Genomic DNA, 14,514 nt, shown 5'->3' on the forward strand with positions numbered 1-14,514 from the left:
CTGCAGCTCCTCCAGCTCCTCCTGGATCCAGAGGATCCATCCAGAACACCTGGGAGGCACCCACTGCTCATGCCAGCCCTTGCATTCATTGGGGAGGGCACTGCAGCTCCTCCAGCCCCGTGGAACAGCACCCACATGGAGCAAACTGGGGCTGTGCTGGGAAGGGCTGCCTGATGCAGAGGGCACAGCACTGCAGCTGCCCGAGCACCCAGAGACCTCATCCTCCTCCTCCTCCTCAGCACAGCAGCTCCTCCAGCAGGACTGGCACTGCCCTCTGTTTGCCCATCAGCCTGGAAAGGCCGGGGGTGCCCAGCACACACCTGCACCAGGCAGCTGATCCCAACTCCCTCATTCCAATGTAATGTGCAATTCCTGGAGAGCCCTTCCCTGGGACATTTAGGCAGCGAGTCCTCTGGCACGACTGCAGGGAGCTCAGTTACATGTACCAGCTGCAGACACCAAGATTCTGGAGGATCAGACACTTGTGCCTTCCCTTTGGGGCTGAGGGAGAAGGACAAACCTCGAGGCAGGCGGGCAGAAAGAGGATTACACTGGAAAAGCCGCTCTACCTTTTTTTCTTTGTTGTTGCTACAAAAAGCAATCCCTTTTTCTCTCAGAGCTGACTACAGCTACCTGCTGTTTGGGAAATGGGATTGTTGAGGCCAAGTTTCTGCCCTGGCTGGGATCCAAGAGCGCTCCTATAGCTGCGGGTGCTGGCCAAAGGCAGCAGCGCATCCTGCGCGTGCGGTTTGGAACCGCGCCACAGAGCGGCACCGCCAGCGGCACGAGAATCCTCTGACAAAACACACATCAAAGGGCTCTTTTCCTTCAGAACCAGAGAAAGGCTGATGGATGGAGGTAACCTGGGCGCTCAGAGATGCTCCCAGAGGGTTCTGTGCAGCTGGGATCCCACTGCTGCCCTGCCGGGGCACTCCCGCTCAGAGGAAGCGACCTGGCAGCGCTGCCAAGCTCTCACAGGGTCCCACGCTCCTGCCGGCCACGGAACAATGGGCAATCAAGGCAATTATTGCTCTTTCTCAGGGCATTTAGCACATTGTGCAGCGCCTCACCAGCTCCTCCATCCCAGCCCGGCAGCACTGAACATAAATCATCTGAATTAGAGCCCCTTTGTGAAGGGGAACCTGCTCTGGGCTCCCTGAATTGTACAAACACGTCCCAGGGCAGCACAGGACACCGAGGCTGCCAGGACCTTTGGACACTGCCAGCTCCAACCCCTGTCACGAGACAGCTGGAGCAGAGCCTGGCCCATCCTCTCCACATCCCCCATCAGATGTTTACACACATGGGGAGAGATCCCGAGCCTGCTCCTCTCCAGCCTGACCTCTCCCAGCTCCCCCTGCCTCTCCTTGCCCATCAGATGCTCCAGTCCCATGGTCACCTCTGAGACTCCCTGCTGGACTCAGAACCCAGGACTGGAGCCAGAATTCCACACGGAGCCAGGGGCATCCAGCTTGTTCAGGTGCACATCCAGCTTGTTTAGATGTTTCCCATCCCAATTCTCCACCAAGGGTAAGACTCTCTTGCTCCAGACCTCACCAGGGTCTGAGGGATGTAGGGTTGGTGAAGGCCAGTCCTATCAGTAAGGGGCAAACTGAAGGTGGCACTGAGCTCCCTTGACCTTCTCCATGTCCCCTGTCACCAGGGTCTGTCCCCATCCCACGGCAAACCCATCTCTGCCTAGCTCCTCCTGTGTGGATACAACTTAGAAATCCTTCTCATTGCCCTTTGTGTCCCCCAGCAGATTCACCTCCAGCTGAGGCTTTCCTGACACCTTCACCATGTGTTCAACTCTAGCTAGGCACATGAACAGATCCAAGAAAATCCAGGAGAACCTGCTTACTGGAAAGTTAATCTTGAAGGCTGCTGGAACCAAAGTCCCAAGGCCCTCTTCATTTTCCTACATCATTTTTCTTTGTTTCTTTCCCTTATCTCTCAAAAGCAAATCAGTAACTTCACAGTACAACACCTGCTCGCTTTCAACATATACTTTTTAAAAGCCCCAAGAAGCGTTGATCCCACCACCTTTAATGCATGTACCCTTCAAAGACCACTGGATAACTGGATTTGCTCGGATCAGCCCAGCAAGGTGTAAGTACACTTTTTTTTGGATTAACATCAAGACGAAGGAGAATAATTGGTCACATAATCCATTTAAAAAGGCCTGGGGTTAGGGATAATGCTGTGGCAGCAGCGGGTGCACCAGGCACCCTGAGCACAGGTGCCCAGATCAGGCGGTACCTGCAGGTCCCGGTTGTGGTTCTCACAGAGCAGCTGCAGGAAGCGCAGGATGGGCTGCATGATGGAGATGACAGCGCTCATCTCCAGTTCATCTTTGCTCTTGTCTGCTGCGGCCTGGGCCCCCTCCCCAGCCGAGTAGTGCTCCTCGGGGTCGGCCTCTCTCCGGTAGGTGTTGTAGGCCTTGCGCGTGGCCGCCGACGCCTCCAGCAGCTGGTCCCGCACCTCCTCAGTGATCTGGGTCATGGGCTCCCTCACTGCAACACACCAGCACACATCCCCCTCAGGCAAGCTGCATAAGGAGGGCCAGGAAATCTGTCCACACGGTCCCCTGGCAGCTTCACCCGCAGGCCCAGCTGATGAGCAGCAGCTCCTGGTGAGTACGTTTAGTGTAGGTGAGGGGCCCGTGCCACACTCCGCACCTCGTACACCAACCACAGCAGGGTTACACATCTGGGGATTAATTGGTTAGGGCACACACATCTAGCACGAGTAGGAGTTATGGTAAAAGGACCTGCTTCAGAACAAAATTAGGATTTCTTCACTTATTGTTAGAGAAGGCACTGACCACAACCCACAGCCCGGGGTTGTTCCTACAGAACACATTTGGGCAGCTTGTCACGAGACAAGGCAGCAGAGTCTCAGCTCAGAAAGGCTTTTCCTCATTTCAATAGCACAACCTCACAAATGGATGAAGAGGGGATGAAGCTCTCAAAATCCTGAGCCAGGGCACCACTGATCTCTGAACTTTGCTCTGTGGGATCAGAGATCAGAGCATTATTGCATCAATTGAAATGAGTTCAAAACACACTCCCTGTCAGTTCAGAAGGGGAATGACTGGGGATTACCTCTTTTCCTGTTGGGGACATCTCTGTCCGAGTCTTCATCTTTCTTTTTGTTTCCTAAGTCACTGGTGTTGACTGTGACAGTCGCCTTGATTTCTTGCTGTGCCACTTTCATGCGGTCATAAAAAACCTTGAAGAACTTCTCAGATTTCTTATCTTCCGTCAGTCGGCAGAAGAAGGAATGCTACAAGAGAAAAGGAACAACATCTGTAGCTCCACACACAGTCTGAATCCAGACAATTCCACCTTTCTGCACTGTGGGCTATCCTGCAGGACTGGGAGCTCCATTAGCTGTCAGTAACCTGCAACTCACAGCAATGGAAACTTGGAGTTTATGGTGAGGCAGCTCCAATGTCTCAGCTTGGTTAAATCCTTCATTAACAACTTCAAATGCAGGTTTAAAGAGAAGTGAGGGCAATAAATCACACCAGCCTGATACAACTGGGCAGCACACCTCACTCTCAGCAAGGGAGACAAGATAAGTACCAGGAATTACGGTAAGAAGGGAATTCGCTAAAATTTGATTATCAGTGCAGAAACAAAAGGGCATGGGCAAAATATAGAAGAACTGTCCTGCCTTCCCACCCTCAAATCCAAGGGACTGTGACTCACAACAGGCAAAAGCCAATGTTAATCACAGTCCAAAAATGCACAAACAGGGCGATGCTGTGAGGGACATCTCGTGCTGAGCTTCCCCTGCCCTGCCTGCAGAGGCTCCTTAAAACTGCTTTTAGTTCCCACTCTAATATATCTTTAAGTGACAGAAAAACTCAAAGCACTGACTACTTTTAAGAAGGTTTATTACTCTTCTTCTGCACATATGTGCACAGAGACAGAAAGTTCTCCCTAAAATCGAGGAGAATACAAATCATGCACAGGTCAAGAAGGAGCCAACACAGTGAGTGATCAGACAACTCTTGATGAAACCAATATGCTGTTACATAAATCAGGACCAGAGCTTAAACACGACTGAAGGATGAACTTGTAAGTGGGTCACCTTATGCAGAGCATTATGAAATTAGTTAGCATTCTGCAGCGGCTTGCCATCCAACAGCTTTACATGATGAATAGGAATGAAGGCTGATTTATTGAAAAAACAAATTAAAATGGGAACAGCAATATATCCTGCCCGCTCTGCTGTGGAGCACACGGGGCCGTGGCTGCTGCTGCCTTTGATCACTGCAGCAGCTGCACGGAGAACACACGGAGTGACTTTGAACACTCCCAGAGCTGTGCCTTTGATTACAGCCTGAGCAGCAGCGTGGCTATTTAAAGAACGTGGTCAATATTCAGGAGATATCCCTCCCACCACTGCAATACCTCCCACCTGCCCTTAGCACCTCAGGTAAACTCTGAAGATGGTGTTTATTTCTGGTATTAACAGAGAGGAGGGCAAGGAGAATAACCCAGGACAGACATCCCAAACGCAGTCACAGCAGTGACACCCACCAGAGAGCCCTGCAGGACTCTGTGCCCTCTGCCCAAACACTGCTGGGCCTGTGGTGTGCCCAGTTCATTTATTAGCATTGGTACGACAAAAAATATCTAATACAAGACTTTGTATCAGCAATTTGAATGTTTTCTCACAATGTTTTCCCATGGCTTTAAACTGAATGAGGGCTGACTTAGATTAGGTATATTCAAGAAATCCTTCCCTGTGAAGGGGGTGAGGCTGACCAACAACCCCTCAATAACTGGGGGGTTGAGGCAGCCAAGCCTGAACTAACTCAGTGACTTGGTGGCTGCAAGGACAGAGAGGGGAAGAGTTTGTATCCAAGGAGCATCTTGGAAATTTCACTCTACAAAGATTACAATAGTAACAACAACAATAATTTACAGACAGACCAGCAGAAACCACAGGCTCTAAAAAGGCCAAACACTCTGAAAAATCTGGCTGTCAGGAAGCGATGGCCATGACCTGACTGTCACATCTGCAGAGCCCAGACAGGAGGAATTTCCCTGTGATGAAGCTGTGCTGAAGGAAAGCCTTTTTCTAATGAATCACACCAAAGAAATACCTTTTATGAGAGTAATTATTTCTTGCTGACAGACTTGATTTTTGTCGTCTTTTCAAGCTTTTTAACTGAGTTTCCACTGCACTTCAGAGAAAAAACCCCAAATGAAAGGAGCACTTCCAGTAAAGCTTTTTGTGCATGCTGTGCATACACTGAAGGGGTGTCACCAAATGATTGTTTCAGTTTAGGTCAGGATGCCTAACACCTTCACACATATGAATCAACCACATGCCAGCTCCCAAAGATACTGTATTTTAAGAGGTGTGATCTTGCAAGTTGCGCTCGAGCAGGTAACGGGTGGTGATAATTATGACAGAAATCCTAAAATCTTATTTACGGATATAGCCGCCAAGCAGAAAGTGGAGAACTCTCCCTTTTTAAAACGGAAATCGAGTGGCCATTTTAGAGCACCGTCTGCTGGGGTCCTGGCTTGTGTACAGACACCACCATGGAACCACGGGCTGCTGAAAGAGCAAGCGTGGAGGAACAGAACAGCCAACCTCCACACTCCTGCGGGATTCTGAGGAACAGAGCTTTAAACACAGCCCTGGCACTGCAGCATCTGACACCAGCCATCCCTGAGGGCCCACTCACCATCACACTGGGGTCTGGGAGCTCCTAAAACCTGCTGCAGGAGGGAACTGTGTCCCATAAGGAACCAGCAGGGGCTGTGTCTGTCCCAGTAGGAAAAAGCTGTCTGAGAGGTGGTGGAGACACAGCTCCATGTGGTACTGGAGACATGGGCAGTGGAGGCTAGAGAGGGATTTGGGACAAGGGCATGGAGGGACACAGGGAATGGCTTCCCACTGCCAAGGGCAGGGTTAGATGGGATTTTGGGAAGAAATTCTTCCCTGTTAGGGTGAGGAAGCTCTGGTCCAGGGTGCCCAGAGAAACCATGGATGCCCCTGGACCCCTGGAAGTGTCCAAGGCCAGGCTGGAGCACTCTGGGCTAGTGGAAGGTGTCCCTGCCCGTGGCAGGGAATTGCAAGTAGAGGATATTTAAGGTCCCTTCCAACCCAAAGCATTCTGGCATTCGCACATTGTGAAACTGCATTTTATCTCAACCTTGCATTGCTAATGTCTGTTAAGTCACCAGCCCTGCACAGGAGCCATGGCAGGGCCACAGCAGCCTGGGGGGTTTGCCCCACAGACCCAGGCTCAGCAAAGAGCTCTGCAAGTGCCCCCAGCCCAGGGAAGCCCAGCTGACCCCCAGAGCACAGCAACCTCCCAGGCACAGGAGCCACGGCTGGATAAAGGGATGGTGATGAATTACACAGCCTCAGGAGGAAACACAGACCCACCCCTCGTGACAAGAGTATCTGACAGGACAGATACTCACTGTGAGCAAGGACATCACCACAGAGCCCTCCATCATTTCTAAGGAGGGAACAACCAACCACCTCCACAAAGCACAGATGCAGTGATGCACATCAGCACAGAGATGCCTGAGCTGGGTTTTCCTTCCATCCCCTTGAAACATCCACTGATGGTCACTGTTCCAAGGGGATGGAAGGAGAAAGGCAGCCACACCACTGCTCCTCCTGACATCCAGACTAAAGCACCACAGAGCAGATCAACTGAAAACACCAGCTACCAGGAAACCTGTGAATGACTGCCTCTCCCCTCCATCACCCAGCTCTGTTCCCAAGGGACTCCAGAAGCCTCATGCCCAGCAGGACATCCCCCTTGCACCTCTGTCCCTCCAGTGCATGCCCCTGGGCCAGAGGAGGGCAGTAAGTAAATCCCACCATCACCTGTGACTTGATCTCCTGGTGCATGACACAAGGCAGAAGAAGAGCTGCAAATCCAGAGATGGATTTCTCTGGAAAAGAAAAACCAAGGGCCAAGTTCCAATTGCAGGACCTTGACCTGCTACAGCCCTGCCCACCCTGGAGCACCAGCAGCCCCTCAAGCTCCCCCACTGACTCTGTGTTTCATGTGTTTTTGAGAAAATAATCCTGTCTTTCTTGAGCAAGTGTCAGAGATGATGAACTACATCTCTCTATGGTCTGTTCCAGTGGTTAACAACTGTTAGAAACATGTGGTTAAGCTCTTCTTTATGCCCCTAACTTCCAGTCACTGATGTTTTTTTAAGCCTGTGTCTTTTCTGTAGTTATTCCCAGGAACTTGGTCTCCTCTTCCCTTCTGACTATTTACATACTCTGTGAAATGTTTACCTAACGTTTCGTGCGAAACTGAAAATACCATTTTTGCTTGCTTTTTATTCAGCATTAATATAATTTTCTGTGGTGGGTATTTTTTGGCATGTTCTTAAATATTGCAAATCATTAACAAGCTAGATTGTAGAACCACATTAAGAAAAAATAAATCACTGAAGGATGGGCACATTTCCTGGCATTAACATTTAATTCTAAGACCTTTGACATACATAATATACAAAATTTCTAATGATGAGTGGAAAAGAAGCTCAGCTAACTCCCCAGCAGTTCAGGGGGGCAGGATTATGGAGGCAGGATAACCACAGGGCAGGGACAAATGCTCCTTAACATGTCTCTCATACCAGCAGTGGGTAACAAATTGGATTTTAGCCAGCAGAACTGACATCTGTCCTGTGGAGAGTGAAACCACACAGCACAGCAGCCTGGTACCTTTGTGTAAGGTGTACAGAGGACACACCCAGGTAACTAATCCACTCTAAATGTAACTAATCCACAGTAAATTTAATGATGAGTGAGCTTGTGCCCAGTGTAGGATTTTTAAATGGGAAAAAGACCCAAAAAGAAGCAGAAGCTGAAGGCAGCTGATTTCTAGCTCGTGCCTCTGAAAGCCTCGCCAGTTTGGGCTGTGTGTGCTGCTCCTGTACTGGGAACACCTTTCCCTGCCCTGTCACCTGGCCCTGCCCACAAGCCAGGACAGTTCTGCCAGCCAAGAACAGGAACAGCACTGGGGTTGTTCCTCATGGAACACCGGGGTTGCTCCTTGTGGAACACCGGGATGGTTCCTCGTGGAACACCAGGGTTGCTCCTCATGGAACAGTGGGATTGTTCCTCGTGGAACACCGGGACGGTTCCTCGTGGAACACCGGGACGGTTCCTCGTGGAACACCGGGATGGTTCCTCGTGGAACACCGGGATGGTTCCTCATGGAACAGCTTGATGTTCCACCCCAGCCTCACTCCAGGCTGGGCTGTCTGACTGCTCCTGGGAGAAGCAGCAGCAGAACGCAGCAGCTGAAGCACACCCCAGGTTTGGGCAGGCTCTGCTGAGCTGTGTTCCTCCCCAGGAGGGGTGGCCTGGCCTGAGGCAGCCTTGGCTGCAGGAGCCAGCTCGAGGTTGCCGTCAGCCCACGGAGCGTTCCCGGGGCCGCACCCTGCCCTGATGTTTCATCAGGCACCGAGCCCTGCCAGACCATCCCAACGCATCCCAAAGAATTCCCCAGCAAAACAGGCTTCTGATTACCCAGAAACCAGGGAAAGCAGAGCCCCAGCAAGCACCTCAGCAATTACAGCAAACTGCTTTAGCTGTTGTCTCCTTCCCCGTTTCCCTAACGCCAGTGAGCAGAAAATACCCCGGGAACTTGGCGAGCCAGGGCGATTGCAGAGAGGAAAGTCCCTCCAGAAGGAGGAGAAAGCTCAGTGATCTGGCTTCCACTCAGGACATTTTATTCCAACACTAGAGAGAAATCCTTGCAGGGACCTCAGCTCGCTCGGGTTATCCAGCCAGGCTGCCAGCACGACTAATGCAAAACTTGTGTGCTACTTCATCTCTGCAGGAAGTTTGCCACCCCCAGATGACTTCTTAGAGCTGGACTACTTCAAACAAGCCACATTTTAAGGGGAACTGCACTAACACAAGCACTGAATTAAGCACAAGTGCCAACCCTCTACATTCTGCCTAAACATATTGCGAGGGCTTCCACTGCAGAGAATTCCAACCTAACTCTGCTTTCGGTCCCTCCTCATTTATTTATTTTAAATATCACTAATCTCTCTCTCTCTCTCAATCTCTCGTACGTCCTGGCTCGCTGGAGATCCATCACTTTGGGCATGAGTGATGGATATCATTAGTCTTGCATAGCTTAAGGAAATGGCAGCTGAAATATTTCACACTGAACATACTTCACAGTTTGAAATAAACCCATAAGGAAAATCTGCCAGAACACCTCAATTGCCTGGTTTTTTTTGCAAACTGTAAAATAAACTTTGTCCTGAAAGCAGAAGGAGGACTTCCCAACTCTATTTTCCACAAATAAGACAAACTCTCCCTGCCATGGGCATCCACTCTCCACCCTGCACAGCTCTGTTCTTTGCTGAGGGCTCTGCCCTCTTACGGGAGAATGTTTTTTGGGGGTGATGAGTGTACAGAGCCTGACCTGTGGAAATGCTTGCCTATCCCAGCCAGCTTTAAATGAAACCAGAAGCATTAATACATCAGGAAGAGCCCCTGTATCCTGCATGTTCTCCTACTTCAACACCCAAAATCTTGATGCAACTTAAAGTCATCTCACAAAAGAAAGCAAGAACAAATCTCACACAGAGACAGTTCCCTCACACCCTTCCAGAGCCACTATGAGCCCTTGGAAGGATGAGGTGACACTGGTGGAGGCAGAGTGGGGAACAACAGGCACAAACAGCACTGTGGGGTCTGGGCTCACAGATGGCCTTGGGAGCCTGGGAGACTCAGGGTCTGTCTGCTGATTTGGGTTCCTCCTGCATCCCTGTGGGAACACACAGGGCTGGGTCACTCAGCTCAGCCATGGCAGGAGCGTGGAGCCCATATCCCATGGCAGAATCATCAATCCCACTCCCCATGGCAGGAAGATGGAGCCCATATTCCATGGCAGGATCACGGATCCCATTCCCCATGGCAGGAGCATGGAGCCCATAATCCATGGCAGGAGCATAGAGCCCATTCCCCATGGCAGAATCATGGAGCCCATTCCCCATGGCAGAATCACAGGTCCCATACCCCATGGCAGAATCATGGAGCCCATTCCCCACCGAACCAGCAAGTGCTGTGTAGGTGTGAGAAACAAGGAAGTCTGCAGACTCCCCAAAAGAAAAAAAAAAAAAGTGTAAGATCTCCTTGAGAGACAGAGGAATTAAAGAAAACCATAGCAACAAGTCAGTCCACCTACCCAAACCACCCACCCACCACCAGTTTCATTTGCTGACGCACTTCAAAAACAAGCTGGCTCCTACCCGCTCTGGAAGGTGAGCAAGCCCTGAGAGCTCATTAAATTCCCTTCTCAGCTACTCTTGTGTGCCTGCAGCTAGTGAGCAAGTGGGATATAAATAGAAGTTATATAACAGCGCTTTGTTGATTCCTGTGCTTACCAAAAAAAAGGCAGCATGACCTTGTTTTGCTGAATAGCTTTGCCTCTGCCTGCTCTGGGAGGACTTTAATCCTGCTAGGGATCATCTTGAAAGTTTATGTTGGACCTGGATCCCATGGAGAGGAATTGGGAGAATTCCTGATTTACCTCCCTGCTCGCTCCCTGCAGGACCAGGATGCCAGTGGAATGCTGAGAGGAGTGCCACAGAGGAGGTGGTACCCAGCCATGAACACCACGAGGCCACCAAGGCACAGCTGAACCCTGAGCTAGAGCCTCTTCTCCTTTTTTTCCACCTACACTGCTCAACCACACAGATGGGCACCTCAGAATCCAGCAGGAAACTTCTCTTTGGGAAAAAAGACTGGAGGATGTTCTGCTCCAGGAATACTGATGGCCCAGCCACACCTGAGGAAGGAGCAGGAGCTGCAGCTCAGGAGCAAAGATGAGGTGCTATTGTCACCATCTCACCTCATCCAGCCTCAGTCTCACCTGGGCACACCAGTGCCCTGAATGAAAACAGAACCCCCCCTGCAGGAAGAATTCCTCACACTGCATTATCAGGAGGGCTGGGCTGTTTTGAACACAGTGGTACCCAACAGCTGAGGGACACTGAGACTTATTTTGTGCTAAACACATCAAAATACACGAGGAGAAGATGGGTGTGCTCCCACAGGCTTGGCTCCCATCTCCTTACGTGCTGTGGAGCATCAGGACAGAGGTTCCTCATGGCCTGTGCCTCCTCTGGAAGGGAACTCCACTGCCAAGGAGGTCAGGATTTGCACAGGGTTCTCTTTTGGACAGGGCTCTTTCAGAAAAGGACAAGATCTCTGCCCACAGTTGATGATGCAGGTTCTTATCAACAGGTTTTTTAATGTCATGTTAATGACACGATCAAAATTTTTTTAAAAAAAGGTATGTTTTATCTTGAGTAAAAACACATTAAAACAGTGAAAGACACAGGCAGGTGATTGTTTAACATGTGCCAAGAGATTGCTGGCTGTGCACTGGTTTCCTAAACAGGTACCATTAAAACAATGTAAAAAAATATACCACATCCTCTATCACAGAAATCTGTCTGTTAGAAGCAAACAGACAATTTAAGACTTGTTTTATCAATGATCAAAAGTTTTCAAGTGCTATTTACAGAGGTTTAGTGACCCAAAGACATTCTTGCCTCTGCAGCCTTTGCCATTACATACAACTGCCTGTGCTCACTGATATCTATGACTGCTGCAAATCTTGCAATAAATAAATAAATCTGATTTTAGAAGTCCAAACCACAAATTAAAGCACTATTGCGTCACTAAGCCAACATCTTACCCCACCAGTACTCCTGTAATGTTTTGCAGAGTTTTCCCCCCATTTTGCAGGGCAGTTGCAGCCACATGAAAAAAGAAACAAAGTGTTCCTGCAACCAAATAGGACATTTTGGTCACAGCCAGTGCTACAATGAGCTGAAGGACACAAATTTGTCTTGAAGTCTCTGCTCTCTCAACCCCAAGGGCTGTGGCTGACCAGCACCAGTGGCTGGTACCCCCAGCTCTGGGATTCCCTGTGTCCCCCAAGTGCCAGAAACACAAAGAACTGCATAGCTCTGGATTCAATTCCTTTTGTGCATCAATCCTGCAATTATATAATAACAATCAATCATCTCTGGACAGCTGGAGGCACAGAAAAGGAGACCACAATTCATTCTGGTGGAGTTTCCTCGCTGGTGGCAAGGCATGAGGAGAAATGTTGAGAAACATCAGCTGAGTCCAAGTATGGAGCAATGGATGGGAGAGCTGTGTGAGGCCAGAATTCTCTAGCAAAGCTGACTGATGAGGAGCTGGCTGCTGAGATTTCTGTGCCCATGGCAGCTGCTCCAGGGACAGCACAGCCACAGCCCCAGGGGGCACGCAAGGGAGGGCACACAGATCCTCTCCACCAAAGAGCTTGGAGTTAAAACAGCTCAAAGCCTGAAGGTTTTTGCACTGTCACATCCCCAAGGAGCCTCACACACCCTGGTGAGCTCCAAGCCACCACTGCACACAGCACTGACTCACTGCTGCCATGCTGGGATGGAGGCACAACTCTCATCAGTGCTGCCTCAAGCCAGAGTGGCCCCTGCTCCTCATGCCATCCTCAGCTCTGGGGGACAGCTGTGCAGCACATCTCACCATCATCCTCTCCAAAGAGCAGCAACTCTGCTCACATGCCTTAAAGCCAGGAGCAAACCCCACTTCCTGAAAAAATTCAGCTTTTCCTTGTGTGCCAACTCCCACCCTCTGGGACGGCAGTGGACAAAGGGAACCGAGGCGCCACCACTCTGAAGTGGCAGAGGTGCATTGTGTCACCTTGAGGCAGCACTCAAACACTGCCTGCAACAACCAATGTCATCAACCTCATTTTACCTTCCCCGGCTGAAAGCACCAACATGTGCGTGCGGGTAATTTGTCACGCAGGCTGACTTTCGAGAAGATCCCTAATTAAGGGAGCAGAGTCTCCATGGAGAGGTGTTATGTAAGGGGCTTTACTTGCCATTAACTTCCACCGACCCAGGGAAGCCGAAACTCTTGGAGGGGAGGCAGAGCAACAGCACATGGGATTTTTATTTAGCAGATGAGAGAGGAGCGTTGCAGGACCAGTCCTCAGCAATTTCCTGCACTGTCACTCACTGACTGTACCACAGGAGAGCCTGGCCCTGCTGCCACGCTGTGGGGAGGGACTGAGTGCCCATCCCTTCCCAAGGAGATGCACTCTGAGTGCCCAGGAGAACCAGCACCCAGCAGAGCACTCCCTGCTCTGGGGAAGGGAGCCCAAGGCAGCACCAGCACGGCCTGGTGAGCCCAAGGCAGCACCGGCACGGCCTGGTGAGCCCAAGGCAGCACCGGCACGGCCTGGTGAGCCCAAGGCAGCACCGGCACGGCCTGGTGAGCCCAAGGCAGCACCGGCACGGCCTGGTGAGCCCAAGGCAGCACCGGCACGGCCTGGTGAGCCCAAGGCAGCACCGGCACGGCCTGGTGAGCCCAAGGCAGCACCAGCACAGCAGCCAGGCACTGGCACCAGGGAGCAGGGCAGGCTCAGCCCTCACCCTCTGGAGCAGAGCGTGGGGCACCCCCAGGGCTGCTCAGAAGCGCTGAGCCAGCGCTCCCCAGGGGGATGCTCAGGGTTATATAAATTAATAAAGGGGTTGATGTAATTTGCAGCTCAGTGAGTCGCAGCATTTGTCAAGTTAATTTGTTGTCTGGTGCTGACCCCGTGGTTCCACCTCTGCTTCTGTCTCTGTGCAAACGAGGGCAGGCTTCCACTGAAACCCAGGGCTCCTGCTGAGCCGGAGTGACAGCCACCGCAAGGTCACCACCATCCTGCTCCCAAAGAACCTGACAGTGTTTCTAGCGAATTCCAAAAGCTAAAGCCCAGAAAGTTTCCACCCAGAGAGCTGGAAGCGGGCAAAGCCCTTCCCAGAAGAGCTAATTTGCCACATTCACATTCACCCCTGCAGCAAAACACGGAGCAGCGTGGGATCCAGGGTGCCACACACCAGCAGCTCAGCCTCCTTCCTCAGGTGAACCAGGAGCCTTTTCTCTTGTCCTGCTTCTCCCCCACATTCATTTTCTTAACAATACAATAAAAATCCCTCCTACCAATTACAATAAGGAACGCTTCGAGATTTGCTTTTCTGCTGGAGTTGGCAACCACCTACTTTGCCTACCCTTAATACTGGCCCTGCCTGCACCTAATGAAACAGCAACACCTATTGCAGTTATCCCTTCCCAGCATCATGGGGATGTGCTCTCCCACTGAAGCTCATGGGAGTTACCTGGGAACTCCCATTATTAACCATATTACAATCATCATGTGCCAGTTCCTGTGTGTTGGTACAAACCTTCTGCTGCACTCCGGGCGGAATCAATTTCCCGTGTGAAAACCTGCAGTTAAGAAAACGCCATGCAGGGGTGACACATTTCTGGCTTTGCTGCCAAAGAGCCTTTTTTACATAACCTGTCCCTACCCCACCACTTTCCTATTCTCAAAGGCCTGTAGATAGAGGCAATTGAAGTTCAGTAGAAATTATTCCAACTGAGCACAGAACAAACTTGTTTGGAACACTATCAATCAAA

The 14,514-nt window shown here is 50.8% G+C and overlaps 1 protein-coding gene across 9 annotated transcripts in view; it reads right to left on the bottom strand.

Moving 5' to 3' along the window:
• ITPR1 (inositol 1,4,5-trisphosphate receptor type 1) overlaps window positions 1–14,514 on the bottom strand; it is a 157,893-nt gene that overhangs the window by 36,163 nt on the left and 107,216 nt on the right. For all 9 annotated transcript variants that reach the window (XM_074550302.1, XM_074550301.1, XM_074550298.1 and 6 more), the window contains 2 exons: window positions 3,105–3,285; window positions 2,260–2,513 (listed from right to left, as the gene is read on the bottom strand). In XM_074550302.1, coding sequence (XP_074406403.1) covers window positions 2,260–2,513; window positions 3,105–3,285 — 435 coding nt within the window. The remainder of the gene's footprint in view (window positions 1–2,259; window positions 2,514–3,104; window positions 3,286–14,514) is intronic.

This window comes from Zonotrichia albicollis, chromosome 12 (genome assembly GCF_047830755.1).
Source record: "Zonotrichia albicollis isolate bZonAlb1 chromosome 12, bZonAlb1.hap1, whole genome shotgun sequence".
In the NCBI taxonomy this organism is placed as follows: Eukaryota; Metazoa; Chordata; class Aves; order Passeriformes; family Passerellidae; genus Zonotrichia; species Zonotrichia albicollis.